The sequence below is a fragment of the Bidens hawaiensis genome, unplaced genomic scaffold (assembly GCF_021521415.1).
Source record: "Bidens hawaiensis isolate Kalapana, Puna unplaced genomic scaffold, B.hawaiensis_p1.1 tig00012940_1, whole genome shotgun sequence".
NCBI classification, from domain to species: domain Eukaryota; kingdom Viridiplantae; phylum Streptophyta; class Magnoliopsida; order Asterales; family Asteraceae; genus Bidens; species Bidens hawaiensis.
The window spans coordinates 254,986-272,629 of record NW_027492078.1 but is presented as its reverse complement, the minus strand read 5'-3'; the positions used below and the strand labels follow the sequence as shown (position 1 = coordinate 272,629).

The 17,644-nt window shown below is 34.7% G+C and overlaps 2 protein-coding genes and 2 pseudogenes across 3 annotated transcripts; 3 read left to right on the top strand and 1 right to left on the bottom strand.

Annotated features, from left to right (window-relative positions):
• The first annotated feature begins 200 nt into the window (after window positions 1-200).
• Window positions 201-438, top strand: LOC143542618 (ATP synthase subunit b', chloroplastic-like; annotated as a pseudogene).
• Window positions 439-3,072: 2,634 nt separating this feature from the next.
• LOC143542594 (putative clathrin assembly protein At2g25430 pseudogene) lies at window positions 3,073-5,020 on the top strand (annotated as a pseudogene).
• Window positions 5,021-8,161: 3,141 nt separating this feature from the next.
• On the top strand, window positions 8,162-11,067 carry LOC143542593 (protein WVD2-like 6). Its single transcript, XM_077035149.1, has 8 exons — window positions 8,162-8,260; window positions 8,653-8,864; window positions 9,189-9,407; window positions 9,510-9,571; window positions 9,966-10,065; window positions 10,153-10,224; window positions 10,297-10,404; window positions 10,488-11,067. The coding sequence occupies exons 2-8, from the start codon at window positions 8,655-8,657 to the stop codon at window positions 10,818-10,820; spliced, it is 1,104 nt and encodes a 367-aa protein (XP_076891264.1). The 5' UTR covers window positions 8,162-8,260; window positions 8,653-8,654; the 3' UTR covers window positions 10,821-11,067.
• A 2,067-nt stretch (window positions 11,068-13,134) lies between these two features.
• Window positions 13,135-15,722, bottom strand: LOC143542592 (uncharacterized). Of its 2 annotated transcripts, none has more exons than XM_077035147.1 (6): window positions 15,685-15,722; window positions 15,503-15,610; window positions 13,813-14,042; window positions 13,653-13,740; window positions 13,517-13,583; window positions 13,135-13,425 (listed from the first exon to the last, which is right to left on the bottom strand). In XM_077035147.1, the coding sequence occupies exons 2-6, from the start codon at window positions 15,556-15,558 to the stop codon at window positions 13,372-13,374; spliced, it is 495 nt and encodes a 164-aa protein (XP_076891262.1). In that variant the 5' UTR covers window positions 15,559-15,610; window positions 15,685-15,722; the 3' UTR covers window positions 13,135-13,371. The 2 variants fall into 2 exon arrangements, with proteins under 2 accessions (XP_076891262.1, XP_076891263.1); XM_077035148.1 differs by having other exon boundaries at window positions 13,813-14,047; window positions 15,685-15,716.
• Window positions 15,723-17,644: the final 1,922 nt, after the last annotated feature.

Sequence of the window (17,644 nt, the reverse complement as noted above, 5' to 3'; positions counted from 1 at the left end):
AATTTGAATAATTAATTATAAAAAATGTAAATGACAACTTTGGATACTGAGATTCGAAGTCAAGGGTAACTATTTTTTTAATAGCTTTTGAAACCACCGATACCTAATTGAGTCATTCTGCAATGCAGTCAATTGGCGTTTTAGGCCTTACCTACTTAGGAACATCATCGAAGAAAAAACCCACCTCTTGAATCACGCCACTCCCCTCACTTGCCAAAGAGTTCGAAAGAGCTCAACTCTTCGACTTCGGCCTCACGCTCCCCATCATCGCAGCCGAGTTCTTGTTCCTCATGTTCAGTACTCTCGACAAGTTATATTACTCACCTTTAGGAGGCGTTGTTGAGTTTGGAGAAGCAGAAGGAGGAGACTATTAAGTCGCTTGATTCGCAGATTACGGCTCTTAGTCAGGAAATCGTCAATAAGGTTCTTCCGTTTTGAAGACACTTCAGTATAATTTGGATCCGGATTCAGTTTGTGTATGTAATGGAGCTAGTGTTAATATTTTGTAATAATATTTTTGCTTGGCTATGCACAGCAAAACAATGGAATGAGGTACAATACTTGATACTTCTTGTTTAGTTAGAACTCGACTCTACTAACTTCCATAAGTCAACCTAATAACGCGACTAACTTGCCGATTCTACCTAATCCCCTAAGTAAAAACACTAAACGATGAATGAGTAAAGAAACTGAGGGAAAAGCGCTATTGTGGAATGCTTTTGGTGCAATTTGAAATTTACACCTCGTCGGCGTTGTAAAACAAATAACATCGTATTGGAAATTGAGGGTATGGGCGATAAGGAAGGTGTAGTCACTAGTAAATGATTTGATTTGGTGTGTATGCTTGTGACTGGAATGAGCGGAGAATGAAGAAGGATTGAGGGTGGAGGATGGGGGTTGTGTTGTTTGGAGATCGTATACTTTAAAACTTCCATTAAGGGTGTATCAATAATTTCATACAAAACCAACTATGAAAGTTAACAAACTTAATAAAAAGACATTTTGTGTTACGTTTGATTAATACATTTTGTGTTACATATGATTTAATAGTAGAGACTAAGAATATAATTTCTCATAGTTGAAGAGTCTTAGAGACATCTAATTAATTTGAATTTTTAATATTTTAGTTAGTAAAAAAGGAAAAAAAAAATGTAACATTTTGTGTTACATAACTTTTCATGAAAAGAAACAAAAGTGATATGAATCATCCATGTATATAACGTGATATATTAGGAAATATAATTTAAACAAGCCCTAAAGTCAAGAAAATCACAGATGAAATTATCGAGAGAACATTACTAGAAAGCCGTCGAACACTACCGTCGTTCGATTACAATTACAAATGTTCAAGCTTCTGATTAAACAATTCAAACGACCATTAGATCTTGAAGCAAAATTAAGAGTAATTAGGGCTTGAAGAAAGACATACCGGTGAGATGCTTCCTCCTCGTCAATGCTATGCCTCACCATCACCAGCTTCATCATTGTTGAGGTGGGAGATAAATGTGATAAAGAGGATTTTGATTTCCGTAGCTTGTTTTCATTGTGAAGTTGGTTGAACAGAAGAGTATAGAAGACGCACGGAGTAGTTATTGGTATGTGCAATCCAATCAAAATAGCATGTAATTCAAAAATGTTTTGGGGAAAGAAGAAGGATTGTACAACACGGAAAGCCAAGAATAAGACATTCAAAGCTGTCAAGAGTTGCAAATTAATATATAGGATAATAGAAGTGCATGAAAAAAATATCATTTATGTTCTTTTTATTCAAACACTAACTCGAAACCATTTTTTTTAAGTTGAATATATTTAAAAGAAAAAGAAAAAACAAAATTGAACCTTCTAGCCCCAACACAAGAAAAAAAAAGGGACTAAACAATCAATAACATATTACAAAAGAAAATTAACGAAGAGAAACAATCACACCATTTTCCCATAACATGCTCACCTTTTTACTTTGATTTTTCACCCACAAGAATGACGTAGTCTTGATAGCACTAATCGTTTGTCATCAAACATTCCTTGATGTATACTAGAGGTGAATAAACCGGGTATTTTCAGAAACCGGAGTTTCGGGTATGGTCAACAAATGTGACATCCTACATCGGTTGGGGAGGAGAACTAAACCTTATTTATAAGGAGGTGGATACCTTCCCCATCATAACACGTTTTGGGCGCTTAATGGTAGTGGATGAGAGGAGAACTCCACAGTTAAGCGTGCTTAGGTGGAAGCAGTATCATGATGAGTGACCTCCTGAGAAGTCTCCACTAGGGCAACCAAAAGCAAATCCGTGAGGTAATAGTGGTACGTCCCGGCCAAAGCGGACAATATTATGGTGCGGCGGTAGCTAGTTTGTTACAACAAAAGTCAAAACCGGATCCGTATGAACCGGTTCGAGGTCAGATATACCGGGTCAGATCCGAAACCGGGTATTCTGTGCACTTATAATGTATACCTTCTCGTTTCTAGAATTGTTTAATACAGCTGGTGTATAACTATGTTTATAAACCCTTAGATACTTTTGTATTCGAGTATATTTGACTGGAAGCAATATATATATATATATATATATATATATATATAGTATAAAGTTGACCGTGTTGCAACAACTTTTCCAAAATACATAAATAAATTCCCAATCAAAATTAAGTTAACATCATCATCATCGCCAACACACATGAAATATAATGTCCGACACCGCCTAATTCTCACTTTCTCTCTCTAGATCTCACCGATTCATTCCACCAACTCCCACCTAGTCAACTCCAGATCTGATCTCATCATACTCACGGTACGCTTTAACTTTTAATTAAAGTTTAGTATAATCATCAACTGCATTTGTGTTGTGATTAGCTGTTTGAATTCATATCATAATTGCAAATAATGACGGTGTTAATTACTTAGTAATTTTGATAATTCATTCATTCTGTTTTTATGACAAGCTAGCTAATCAATTATTATTTATTAATTAATATGCTACGCCTCCTTAATATTAATTTTGAATTATAAAATTCTCAGATCTGTATATTTAATTTTTGGTTTTTAGGGTTTTAGGGTTTTGTCTGAAGAAGAAGAAGAATTAGTAATGGCACCGACAACTCTTCGGAAGGCGATTGGAGCCGTCAAGGATCAAACAAGCATTGGAATTGCAAAGGTAGCTAGCAACATGGCACCGGAGCTAGAGGTTGCAATAGTCAAAGCCACCAGTCATGACGATGATCCCGCAGGCGAGAAGTACATTCGCGAGATCCTGCAGCTTACCTCGTACTCTCGAGGCTACGTGAGCGCCTGCGTTCACGCCGTTTCGAAGCGTTTGAGCAAAACTCGTGATTGGATTGTCGCGCTAAAGTGTTTGGTTCTAGTCCACCGGTTGTTGAGCGATGGCGATTTGGTGTTCCAGCAGGAGATAATGTATGCGACTAGGAGAGGCACACGGTTGCTTAACATGGCGGATTTTCGTGATGAGGCGCATGGTAATTCGTGGGATCATTCGGCTTTCGTGAGGACTTACGGGTTTTATTTAGACCAGAGGCTGGATTTGATCGCGTATGAGCGAAAACAAAGCGGTGGAGATCTTGATAAACCTCGTGAGGATCGTTTTAGGTCGCCACAGAACCGTGGGTATGATTATGATTACAATGAGTCTCGTGATGAATATTCGTACGGTGGTAATAGTATGAGGAAATCGAGATCTTCTGGGGATGTGAGAGAGGGATATGAAAAGAAAGATGCTACTCCGATACGGGAAATGAAACTCGAGGCAATATTTGGGAAGATGGGGCATTTACAGAGGCTGTTAGATCGGGTGTTATCGTGCAGACCTACGGGTCTTGCAAGAAACAGTAGGTTGGTTTTGGTTTCGTTATACGCTGTTGTGCAAGAAAGTTTTAAGCTTTATGCTGATATATGTGAGGTTTTGGCTGTGTTGCTCGATCGGTTCTTTGATATGGAACATAATGATTGTGTGAAGGCGTTTGATGCATATGCTAGTGCTGCAAAGCAGATTGATGAGCTTGTAGGTTTTTATAATTGGTGTAAGGATATGGGTATCGCGAGGTCATCTGATTATCCAGAAGTTCAGAAAATAACTGGGAAGCTGTTGGAGACGCTGGAGGATTTTGTGAGAGACAGAGCAAAAGCTATGAAAAGCCCCGAGAAGAAACCCGAGGTTAAAGAAGAGCCGGTTCCTGATATGAATGAGATAAAGGCTTTGCCGGCACCAGAAACCACCCCACCACCACCACCGCCAGTGGTTGAGACACCGCCTTCGCCACCTAAATCACAGGGTGATTTAGTGGACCTAAGAGAAGAGGCGGGGACGGCTGATGATCAAGGGAATCGGTTTGCTTTGGCGTTGTTTGCGGGTCCTGCAGCAAATAACGGGAAATGGGAAGCGTTTGGGTCGGATGGGTCGGAGGTGACATCCGCCTGGCAGAATCCAGCTGCCGAGGCTGGGAAAGCTGATTGGGAACTTGCATTGGTGGAGACCACCAGCAATCTTGAGAAACAGAAGGCAGCAATGGGCGGTGGGCTTGACCCGTTGCTGCTAAACGGAATGTATGACCAAGGAATGGTAAGACAACATGTGAGCACCACTCAGTTAACTGGCGGCAGTGCCAGCAGCGTGGCGTTGCCAGGGAAGACCGCCACACCTGTTTTGGCACTCCCGGCTCCTGACGGGTCGGTTCAACCCGTGGGTGGTGATCCATTTGCCTCCTCGTTAAGTGTCCCGCCACCAGCTTATGTCCAAATGGCGGATGTAGAGAACAAACAGCGGTTGCTGGTTCAAGAACAGATGGTTTGGCAGCAGTATGCTCGGGATGGGATGCAAGGTCAAGTTGGTTTGACCCAGATTAATGGTGGGGGTTATGTTGGTCCGGGACAACCACCTATGATGCCTTATGGAGGTCCGCCGCCTGTAAATGGGTATGGGCACTACTACCCTACTTACTGAATATTGATACATGTGTGATATGTATTTACTTTGCTCTTTTATCATATATTGTATTGTTTAATTAATTGATTCTCCTCTTCTTGGCATTTTTGTTATTATGAGAACACATGAATAACAAGCTATCTGTAATTATTTGCTATAAAATCAAACTGTTTTTCGTTGTTTCTTTTGGATGACACTTGGATGTAAGAAGCTTTATTCTGTTTTGGGTCTTTGTATATTGGTATTGCTTCATGCCTTCAGTTAAAAAAGAAATAGCATTAGATGCTTATTAGGGGTGCTTGGCATTGTGTTTTGGGTGTGTTTGAAGATATGATGATTAGCGAATTAGCGGTGTTTTCGCATGGTGTTTCGTAAAGCTTAATTTCCAATCTACGGCTGTCTCCGGCTCGGCTGGTCTTTTTCTGGTTCCGGACTAGACAACAAATTAGTGCAGACTTTTGTAACACCCCAGCCGGACATGCTGTTTTCTAAAAGATCTGAAATAAAACAAATTGTGCATGATATCTTTTTTCTTTTTTTTTTGAATGGCCAATGAATAAAGCTCGGCTACTCAGGCTAACCCAATGGCAAAAGACAACCTTATACGCCCGCGATCGTAGACAGCGCTGTGTAGCCCAAACCCACCACCTTCTGTTACGGGGAAAACCTGCTGCTTGAAGGCACACTGCGGTAAAACCCGGTTGTTCGAACTGGAACTTCCTCTCCAATGTCAGTTGAGGTAAAGCTTGATTTTTAAAAATCAAGGCAACCTAACATTATTTTAAACTTCTTAATTGATTTTTGATTACGTCAGTAAAGTTAAGTGTTCTCTTTATCTATAAGCTCTCCTTAGTACATGCATGTACCCTAAAAAGCTATTGTTGACAAAGAAAAACAATGGCAAAGCCACTTATGAGTGATATGATAAATGGAACTATAATAATTTGTTAAAAGGTCGAACCAAAGTTTTGAAATATGATACATACATAAATTTTGATATATAAATATATATGATACCTAACATGTTTGCAAAAATATCATTAAATAATTGTAAAGCTGGCACAGTATATCAGACATATAATGGTAGATAGATAGTTGAGACTACCACACAAACAAGGATACAATTGTATCACACATGAAAGCACAGCCACCCACAGCCGAATTCACAAACATATAATTGTGGGATGACATGCATCTAACTAATCCTTTTGACTTTTGATTTCTTACTTTATTCTTAGATCGACCCATGCGCTTTCTATAATAGAATAGTGAATTGATTTATAAATATAACGTGATCAATGCACTAGAGTATTGTATGATGCACACATCATGTCTCATTGTCACGTCGGCCCATCCCCCAAATAGGAACATGCTTAGGTGACAAAACGCTAAAATATCAGGGAGATTCCAACTACCTAATGCTACCTAAAATCATATCACATAAGTTCAAAAAAGTCCTATCATCTATAAGAAAGTTTAACAAAGACTAGTTCACTGTTGCATGCCACTTTATTATAATCGTTTTGAGTTTACTATAATATGTTATTAACTAGGTTTGTACCCGTCGTGATGCAGCAACATCCATTCAGTTGGTAAAAGTTCGTTATGATCGTAACGGTACATTAGCGTACATTCAGTTGGTAGAAGTTTGTTATGACACCAACACAAAATTAAAAACATTAACCTATCAACATCAACGTAGAAAAAAGTACGTTGTGTCACTAGTATAACTTATAATATAGAAAATCTAACTTCTAACTATACTATTAAAGCAAAACGTGTGATGCAGGTTTCAAACCCAAGTCCTCATGTTTCAAACCAAACATGCCTACCAACCCTACTAAAGTAGTAATTGTGTTAGAATTTTTTACTTAACATATATAAATGTAATTTCTCTTCAAGTATAAAACCAAAATTATACTTAATTATTAGCATTTCCACAATTCACAATATCACATTGTCTTCCCATATCTTTTTAACACAACCATTTAGGATTGTTCATTATTTCTTTTTTCATTTTAAAATACAATATATTTTTATTTATTTTCTTTTACAACCAAACTTAGTTTTATAAATTTAGTTTTTAAATATGTGACAACATTTTGTCATAAATATCATATTTATACACATAATATTTAATATAACAATATAGGTATGAATATTTTATTTTTAAAATAAATCTAACACAAACGTTTTATTTTCAACTTAAACTTATAGTGCATAATATATAAAAACTTACTAAAAAGTCATAAATAAAAATTAATATATGAAATAACTGAATATAAATATTACATATAATAAATTTTTTTATTTTTATTATATTTTCACCCGTGTGGAACACGGGCTCTAACCTAGCTAACATATTAGAGAAAAACAAATACAACTTATGATCAATGCGACACGAATTTGGTTGGTATCGATTAGCTTCATTATGAAACTGACACTAAAACTAAAGATTAAATTAGCAAACATCCAGAATACTCGCATAACTTATTATACCAAAAAATAACTCATTTAAAATGATGTTTATTAAGTCAGTAAAACTCGGGCGAACTAAACAAAACAAAACATTGGTCAGTACCCGAGCGTTACGGCGATGAGTAGACGCGAATTGGGCCGGTTTCAATTAGAACTAAAAAATGATCAAAATATTGTATGAAGCGTCACAAGCTAGTGCCACCATGTGAACCAATGATGTTTGCTACCATTGTACAAAAAAACGGTCAGTAAAACCTGGATATTACGGCGAAGAGTCGATCCGATTTGGGTTGGTTTTGATTACATTTATTATATGTAGTTATATATCAATATACCAATTTTGATATATAACTAGTGGTTTACCTGGTGTGTTGCGCTGGGACGGGTCGGTAAAACTCAGACGGTGGTAAAATCTAAGCGTTGAGACGGCAAGTCAGCACGAATTCGTAAGTTTTAAACTTGAATAATAATAATAATAATAATAATAATAATAATAATTATAATAATAATACTAATAATATTCGTATGTCACAAGAAAATATAATAAAGTCGTGCACTTAACTTAAAAGAAATACAAAATGCAAGTATTCATGAAAATAACCGTGAAAAGGAATATGCTGAGAGATATTATTAACCGTTGGATTGATTGATTTATAGATGAGCATTTATCACCGACGCTCCATCAAGATTCTTTCAATCTCCTCTTCACTCTATTTTCCACTCTCCTGCTAAAAGATCACATTACAAAAACCCCTTTTCATTTCACACTTAAAAGATTCAAATTCCTTTCAAAGATCCAATCTTTAAGCCCACCATGGCCTTTTGATCTTTGTCTGCTACTCTAGGTGAGCTTCTTGCTACTTCAAATCTTGAAATGTGGGATTTTTAATAATGGGTATATGTGAATCTTTGGGTTTGAGCAGTGGATCTGTTCATAGGATTAAAGATCTAGTTATGAATTTGTGTTTTTAGTTCAGATTTTGGGTGTGAAGTGATTGGATAGTGGTGTACTGGTATAAAGTTTGAATCTTTAACAAGATTGGTTGATATTTGTCAGAAATCAAGAAATGTAAACTAGGGTTTGGATTGATTTGCATTGTTTGTTTATTTGACTGAATGTGAAAAGGGTGTATGCTTAATATGTTTGTATATTTTTCCCAAATAAAAGTTAGTTAAAATGAAGTTTTTTTTTTATATATATATATATATTAAAATTCAAAAATCTTGAATTTTGTAGCTATGGCGGATGTCGATGATATGATGGTTGTTTCTGGAAATGGGACTACTCATGAGGAAGATCATGATCAATTTTCTAATCATGATGAGGAAGATGACTCGATGGATATTGTAGCGCGAATTCCCGATTATAATTCTGAAATTAAAGAAGGAAATGGGAGTTTTAACAAGTCGTTGGCTGAGCAAGTCGAAGAAAACAATGATGCTTTTATGGTACTAAAAAGGTTTACTTTAAGTCATTTACTAATTCAAGTATGCAAAATATAGTTTTAATTAATTTGACAAATGTATATATGTTTATTTTCTTGTTAACGGTTAGAATACGCGACTAACAAATTAATTTAAATATTAAACATACGTCACTCCTGATTACCAAAGAAAAAACAATTTGGCATCTGGAATGTTTTTATCAACTTTGATACAAATGATTGACAAGTTTTCTAACTATCATCGTTTTCCGGCTAGAAATTTACCATTTTTTTGTACAATACATGTTTTTTTTTAAATCTAAAAGAGTAGGTATTGTTTTACTATCAGGAGCTTCAAGTGAAAGATTCCAACAATTCATCAACTCAACCCAAATGCCAAACTGATACAGGCAACAACGGGTTGGATCATAACACGGGCACAAAAAACAAAACAAATATTAACAATGCAAAGAAAACTAATTCGGTTAAAGGTGGCCTGGTTCATAGTGAGAAGAAGAGTGGTGACTCAAAGCCTGCAATGGTCCAAGTTAAGGCCCATCTTTCTAAGGTACATTTTTTTATTATATGTCGTTTTTCTTAATATTGTTGTTAATGCATCTTCAAAGTAAAACATTATTTTGGATAAATGGCTATTTGTTTACTTTAGCAGCCCGGAAAGTCAGTGAAAACGGTTAACGAAAGTACATCCGAAGCAAGAACACATTCTTCAGAGTATCCTTTTTGTCTTGATTTTTACGGGTTGACTTTTGTGGTCAAGTATTAATCATTTTGATGGTCAACGTTGATATGGGTTTAGAAGCAAATGCATCACCATCCACATGAATAGTTCTTGCTAATCTTGAAGAAAACGTATGCTTATTTTGACTATCTACTAATTGTCATGCTTTGACTTTGAATGTCAAACTTGTTTTACCGAAACTTTTATAATACTTGTAACTTTGATTCTTTTTCAGCATTATAATCCTTATATACTCTTGCATCTTGCTACCAGTAGTTTCTGAAAAAGATAATTACATTCACTTGAAATTCAAAATGAATATACTTTGATTTCCAAAGTCAAAGTAGGACAATATGATGCTCAGTTTATCCTTAATTACTTGCTTAGAAGTTCAACAACAGGAGACGAGAAACCACAAAGACGTGGAAGATTGCCAGCTTATAATTTTAGTTTTAGGTGCAACGAAAGAGCCGAAAAACGGAAAGAGGTTAGAAATATTGACTTTGACTTTATGGGTGTAGCTTATTTTCACCCTAAAAACTTATTTAATTTATTTGCCTTTTGCTTTTGGCAGTTCTATTCTAAGCTCGAGGAAAAGATCCACGCACAAGAAGAAGAAAAAAACACATTAGAAGCAAAAACCAAGGTAAATTTGACTTTTTGCGACATATTTAAAGGTGAATAACTTATAACAAGAATTGTATATAATTTGTACTAGGAACATCAAGAAGCCGAAATTAAAATGTTAAGGAAGAGCCTTAAGTTCAAAGCAACACCTATGCCTAGCTTTTACCGTGAAACCCCTCCTAAAACCGAGTTAAAGAAGGTAAGTTTGACCCTATAAAATCAAACATACTATTTTCAATCCCAAAAGTCAAAATCTAAACAAATTGATTTTTATTTATATAGATACCGACCACGCGTCCCAAATCTCCAAAACTTGGAAGGAAAAAGGATTCACAATCACCATCTGAAATGGAAGCAAATGGCGGTAATACTTTTAGACCGCGGTTAAGTTTGGATGCAAAGAAGTCATTAAACAACAAAGCAGTCACTAAAGACCTTTCTAATGGTCCTGCAAAAAAGCCAACAAGGAAATCACTTCCTAAACTACCATCCGAAAAGACCAAACTGCCCTCCGACTCCTGTGAAGTTACAGTATCGTCGTCCAATGAAACAAATGAACCTGAACCAAATAAAGATTCATCAGATTCACATGCTGTTGAGGTATCAGTTAATTGAAATGGTGAGAAGTGTGTAAATGGAGACATTGTTGTTCATAGTCAGCTGCCGGGAATACGAAGAGCTTTTTTCAAAAATGGTGGTGTGACCATCTTGCTTATGTGAGGACTGAATGTGGTTTAGTTTACTAGTTAATTATGAAGAAACTGGTGGAAAGTGATGTTAATTTGACAAACAATTGGAGTTGTGTTGGTTGTCAAGATCCCTTGAAATGAGATTGTTAAATTTCTGTCATTTGAGGCTTCATTTTTGTCTATACTTTTTCACCCATGATGATTTATCAATCTTTGTGACACTATACTCCTTTAATATGCACCACTTATTATTTCATTTTAGTCCATATTAATTGTTATTTTTAATATTACATTATTATAATTAATTTGATACATATTTGTCATTTTTTTGACAAATTTCCGATTTCCATCATTACATTCACCCAAATTTGAAAATGTACCATCTTCCTTTAAAGTATGATAAAAGGTCATACGATCACCTGAAATACACCATATTTTTTTATTACCAAAATCATTCGGATACATTTTCGAAAATGCCACTATCTTAGATATGTAAATATTGGAAAACGAATCTCAAAATTTAAACCAAACATATTTTATAACAAACTAGTTAAGACCTTACTAAATCTATTTCCAAGTCTTGAATTTGCATATCCAAAACTGTTTTAAAATTTTCAATTTCAAAATGATGATTATGTTTGTTTCTTTTTTATGTTTCTCATTCAGGCAAAAGGGAAAAAAAAGGTTAATGATTTTTATTTGCTTTGGCTATAAATTTTGTTTGGGTTTTATTTGATTTGAACTCTTAAAATATGATATTCTATTAAGCTTGTTTATGTCTGAGTCTGAGTCTGTTTCTGTTTAATGTTTATCGTTTATACAAAAGAAAAAAAAAGGATTTGTTGTTTTTATTTGCTTTGGGCTACAAATTTGTTTGGGTTTTTTTAATTTGAACCCTTAAATTGGTTGGCCTTTTAACAATTAGGGGTAACGTAAAAAATTTCAAGGGGTAGCGAAATACGAAAACAACCCAAAAGGAAAAAAAAAATTACACTGCCGACGAAAAGCTACCCCTACTTATTATATGCATCCTCCACTAATTTGTAAGAGATATTTCTGAAACATTTTATTTAAGGAGAAAAAAAATAAAATCTTCTATTATAATTGGGTCATTTTAGAATTTTCTAAGGATAAATGCATTGATTGAGTTTGTCCTTATATTTCAAGGTGTGGCAATTCCTAATATATATAAAAAAGAAGTTTGTTTGTCTTTTGTTTTAAACTTTGATAATTATATTTCTAATTATCTTTGTTATGTTTGTTTTTTATTAGTTTAGTTCCAATGCCAATATACCGTAACGGATGTGATAAAAACTGACATAATTTGCATAGACTTAACGCATTTTGTTTTAGTTATAGTACCGTAACGAAACTGACCGAATGACAATTCTTTTTTTTATTCCAGTTTTATAACAAACGTGAAAAACCCAACCAAATTTGCATAGACTCACCGCCAAGGACCAACAACGCTCGGGTTTTACCAACGCTAGAGTTTCACCGACCAATGCTATCCCAATGTTCCACCTCAATTTTTATAACTTTTTTTTGTTTTAGTTTCCGTACAATAACACATGTAACAGAAACTGACCGAATTCACGTCAACTTAGCGCCTCAACACTTAGGATCGGTAATGCTTGTGTCTTACCAACGTTCAGATTTACCAACTGACCCGGCGCAACGCGCCAGGTAAAAAACTAGTTATAACAACAAATGTAATTAATGACATGCGACTGCCTGCTTGTGACATAGCAATCCAACAAATATACTTAGGGGCTGTTTGGATTTCCTTATTTTTACCTCCTTATAACTTATTAACTTTTGTAAGTTAAAATAGTGTTTGGATAATATAACTTATTAAACCTTTTTAAGAAGAAAAAGGAGTTTTTCATAAGTTAGGATTGAGTAACTTATGAAAAACTCCTTATTTAAGATATAAGGAGATGCAAATAAGGAATCCCAAACACCCCCTAAAATTACTATAGTCTAATAATGTCAAATCAAACCTACAAAACCAGACAATAAAAACCCAAATGTACAAGTACAAACCTTTTATCACCCCAAACTCAAAAACAAATATTATAAGGTATATAATATTTGATAAGTTAGTAATTCAATTGAGTTTTTCACATTGAAATACAAGGTAGATATGAGGTGCTGCATAAGTTGCTTCATTCTGTCAACTAGATCAAGAACCTTCCAAGTGATATTTAAGTAAAATTATACACAAAAACTTGAAGGTGTTCTCAACCAAAAAGCCAATATATTTGTACCACTACACTCTCAATACAATTTATGCTCACCTTAAAACATCAAATACCAAACGTTTCGAACCCACCCTCGAACCTCTCCCGCCAATCCAAACATACATACATAATCAACATTTCACGGTCATATAATTTGAACATAATAACAAATAAGATGTCGATTATAGTTGCATTACGATTAAGAAAGCAACATATTATGTGTTTGGCAGCAACTCAGTCATACAATCCCTCTTGTTCCCAAATATCCACAAGAAAATTTACCATCTCCTGAGATAATAATGTCACTTTTCTCATCAAAAACTTTTATTAAAATAGTTCATATTTTAAGCTCCAGATGTAATCAGTTATGTAAACTTACTGGTAAAGGGATGGGCCGCGAAAAGGGCTTATTTGTCCCAAGCAAATTATCATAAGTTGCATTCCAACTAAACAAAAATACCATTTAGTCATCATATTAGTCATATTACTTGAGTATGTTTAAACAAATTATTTACCTTATAACGGACGGACGATGTTTCTTATGATGGTCAGCCGCCTTATTTCCAATCCATTGTTGTCTTGTTTGGTTCCAAAGTAAAAGACCTGGAAGCAACAAGATGTCACTATTGATTTTATAAATGATATTTTATAATTATGAATAACTGAACAACATACCTCGGTTAACAAATTCTGAAGGATTGGTGCCAGAACTACATTCTGCAACACTAGTTGATGAAGCACTTATCTGAGACTGAGGTAAGCTATTATCCATTTCATACGTGCTGCTGCTACAAAAATCTTCTAGTATACTATGTCGGTTAGTGATTTGGGGTTTTCCTAGGTTTCCTGTCGGCTTGTTATCGGTGGTTATAAATGGAGTCTTGGTACAACATCCAAGACACCCTCTGCTCTGTTGCAAATAAGGTTTACAACCGTAAACTTGATTAGAACAAACGCCACAAATCAGATTCATGGTAACAAAAACAAGTAATTATGTACCAAATGTTAAGGTCAATTTGGGTCCTACTAATATTAGTCAACGTGTCCGTAATGGCGTAATGGGCTAATCAACTTGTTTAGTAGTTTTTGTCTGAACCATAGGTAGATTAACTTACATTAACCGGAACTAGGAATCACCTTATTTTCTTTGCCTAATAATAACTTATGGAAAAAATGCAAATGCTTAAGCTTATTCTGTTATGTGTTAAGATTAATTTATCAAATTTATTATTTGTCAGCTAAGACGTTGAGATTCAAGCTTCTTACTTTCAAGACATTCTTATTATATCTTTAAATAGGGCAAATACCATAAAAAGAGCCAACATACTTTTTGTTGTTTCGCACCTTTCAAATATTCTGTACATAACATACTTCTTTTAAAACAACTGGTTTTGCCCCAAACCAATTGATACTTTTTTTCAAAGCAACCTGTTTCGACCATAACTCATTTTGCTCAAAACCTATACCCAAACCCATCCGACCCGTCCAGTTTGCTAGGCCTAATATAATTAAATAATAAGTAGCATTACTTTTGAATTTCATAACGAAAGGGGCTCTTCTACAACAATATAAAGAAGAAAGAATTTTTCCTAGAAAGGATCATCATCATCGTACTCAGTATATCCCATCAATAGCAAAGCTATGGTAGGGTCTAAGGAGGGTAAGATGTAGACAGCCTTACCTCTACCCCGTAGGAATAGAGAGGCTGCTTCCGGTGAGACCCTGGCTCAATAGTAGTTTTGCATCAAGCCTAGGACATAAGGCGCATAACACTTAACCATCGGCACACAAGCCGATTGGTGCATGTACCCTTGTCTTTCGGCTATCAATGCCACCACATGATGCCTGATTAACCTTCCACCACTTTTAACGCTATTTTCACGAGATTAGTAAAATAACGTCAAAACTAGTGCAATTTCACTTTTGCCCACCCGAGGGTTCTCACATATATACATTATATGCGAGCACCGCAAGCACGGCACTCCATATTAATTTGAAATTAGAAGTAAACTCCATATTACAATATCAATTAAGAAGCCAACACACTGAAACTACAACTAAATCATACCACTTTAGAAAGTCTAGTTTATCTATTGAAAAAATATTGCTCAAGTCTGCAGCTTTCAGATTATATTCCATTAAAAAAAAGTTTGAGCTTAAATTCTAATGGAAAAAGCATAATAGATGTAAGAGTATAAAAATAAAAATAAAAATAATTAAGGTGGCATATGATGTGAATACATGATATATAATATTGTTCAACAATTTGCAAAGAGGATTAATAAATTAAATTATAATAGCATAATAAAGAATTAATCATATATATATATGTGTGTGTGTGTGTGCAATCTGAAAGATGACTGACCCCATGAATTCGATGATTTTGAGGATGCAACTGGAAATTGATCTGAGAATTTGCATCTATAATAATAATATAACTACAAAACCGATCGCCTGCTTATCAAATCCTCACCTGCATAAATCAAATCGAATCCAATTCGATGTGAAAATTAGAAATTAAAAGGAGATGAGAGAGAGAGAACATACCGTAGAACATGTTATGATTAGTGGTTCATTTTAGTCTCTTCTCTTTCATATTACTTTCATTTATCTTCACTTTCAAGTTATTATTATTATTATTATTATTATTCCACTATGCACTTTTAACCCACTCAACTTTATAATAATTAATTAATTCTTTCCTTAATGGATTTCAGATACAAAATGAAAACAAATTTAGATAATCAGTCTCCCCATTCGTACTATTTTATCTCATTGGACCTTGCTAATTAAAAAACTTAACTTCATTTAGGAGGTGTTTGGCCTGGCTTTTATTTTTTGACTTATGCTTTTATTTTGAAAGAGCTTATAGTTTATTTTTTATTGTTTGATAAGCTCTTTTTAAGTGTTTAGATTAGCTTATATTCTACAAGTTGATAATAAGCTTTTAATCCACTATTTTTTAATTTGTTAGTAATAAGTTGCTTCAATATTTATAAATCCATCATCATTTGAGGGCAAATGAATAACTTACACCCTTATACAAATAAGCTTCTTAAAATAAGCTAAAAAACCATCTTCAAATAAGCTTCTTCAAATTAGCTTATATAAGCTTATAAGCATAAGCTTAAAAAGCTAAACCAAACACTAAACTAAGCTTATTTTGTAAAAAAAAAGCTATAAGCGTAGTTAAATAAGCTAGGCCAAACACCCCCTTAGGTTTATTTGATTTTCAAACTGATATTTAAGGGCTTGTAATCGGAAAGAGGGTATGTACAAATATTCAGATTAAACTTAACGGAGTTAAGGATCTTTTAACGGCGGCTCAATAAGAAAAAATAGTGTAAAGGTGGGACTGACAGTAAAAATATTTTCAAGTAGGATTATTAGCATGCAACTGCTATATAATTATTAAAATTTAATTTTTTATTTATAAATAAGACTCAGTTACACATATGGTATATGTGGCTAGAGATGAAAAAAAACCCGAATCCGGAACCGGTTTTCTTAAACCCGGGTTTTTAATATCCGAACCCGACCCTACCCGTAGGGTACGGATAGGATATGACTTTCAATGCTGAAACGTGAACCCAAACCGGCACCCGATCTAAACCCGATAATACTCGAAACCTGGTTCTAGTTATACCCGAAACCCGGTTCCAGTTATATCCGAAAACTGGGTTTTTTTGCATACCCGGGTATTAGTGTTTGTGCACATGTGTCTGTGTGGTACTTGGCGTTGGCAGTGGTTGTGTGGCTGCCCACAGATCTATAGCCGTTCTTCAACTGATCTTTTTTGGAGCACATATTTGATATAAATAATTGTTAGAGTAGCACGTTTTGATACCGAACAACAATTGAAAACACATAAAATATATGTTTTTTATATCATTATTTGGTTGTTTATATATTTTTGAACGAACTTTTAAGTTTGTATGCAAAAAAATGGAGTTAGGATAAAAAAAACAAAGCAGACCCGTTAATACAAAAACGCTGCAAAAAAAAAGGTTTTTTTTTAATACCGGAGATAGGGTATTCAAATATCCGAAAAGCAGGTTTTTTCAATACCCGGAAATAGGGTATTGAAATACCCGGTTATTGAAGACCCGGTTCAATACCCGACCTGAACGCTATACATAGGGTATGGTTTTTCAAACCATTAGGGCTTGATTTTGGAACGCCTATTGTTCGTTGTATATTTAACGTATGAGCAACATCGGGATTTTGAAGCTTGGTGCTTGGTGTGAAGAAAAAGGGTTCCTTCCGTTTCAGAATTATTATTATTATTATATAAGCACAAAAGTCCTTATGTAAAAAAGTTGAAGGATGTAGGTTGATATGATTGCACGGTGGAGAGAATAAAAGGGATAGTTATTATACAATGAATCAAAGTAAAGAATGTCACTTCGGGCATCCCATTATGTTACTTTATATATAAATCAATAACTATTTTTAGGCGAGATTTTCATATGATGTTAATCGAACTCAACATTAAGGGGGTGTTTGG

Bases quoted from the DNA above. Each gene is read 5' to 3' on its own strand.
- LOC143542593 (XM_077035149.1), top strand. From the start codon at position 8,655: ATGGCGGATGTCGATGATATGATGGTTGTTTCTGGAAATGGGACTACT. The intron at 10,066-10,152 runs GTTAGAAATATT...TGCTTTTGGCAG, and splicing joins GAGCCGAAAAACGGAAAGAG to TTCTATTCTAAGCTCGAGGA. The intron at 10,225-10,296 runs GTAAATTTGACT...AATTTGTACTAG, and splicing joins CATTAGAAGCAAAAACCAAG to GAACATCAAGAAGCCGAAAT.
- LOC143542592 (XM_077035147.1), bottom strand. From the start codon at position 15,558: ATGCAAATTCTCAGATCAATTTCCAGTTGCATCCTCAAAATCATCGAA. The intron at 13,584-13,652 runs GTAAATAATTTG...ATTTTTGTTTAG, and splicing joins CATCGTCCGTCCGTTATAAG to TTGGAATGCAACTTATGATA. The intron at 13,426-13,516 runs GTAAGTTTACAT...TTATTATCTCAG, and splicing joins CGCGGCCCATCCCTTTACCA to GAGATGGTAAATTTTCTTGT.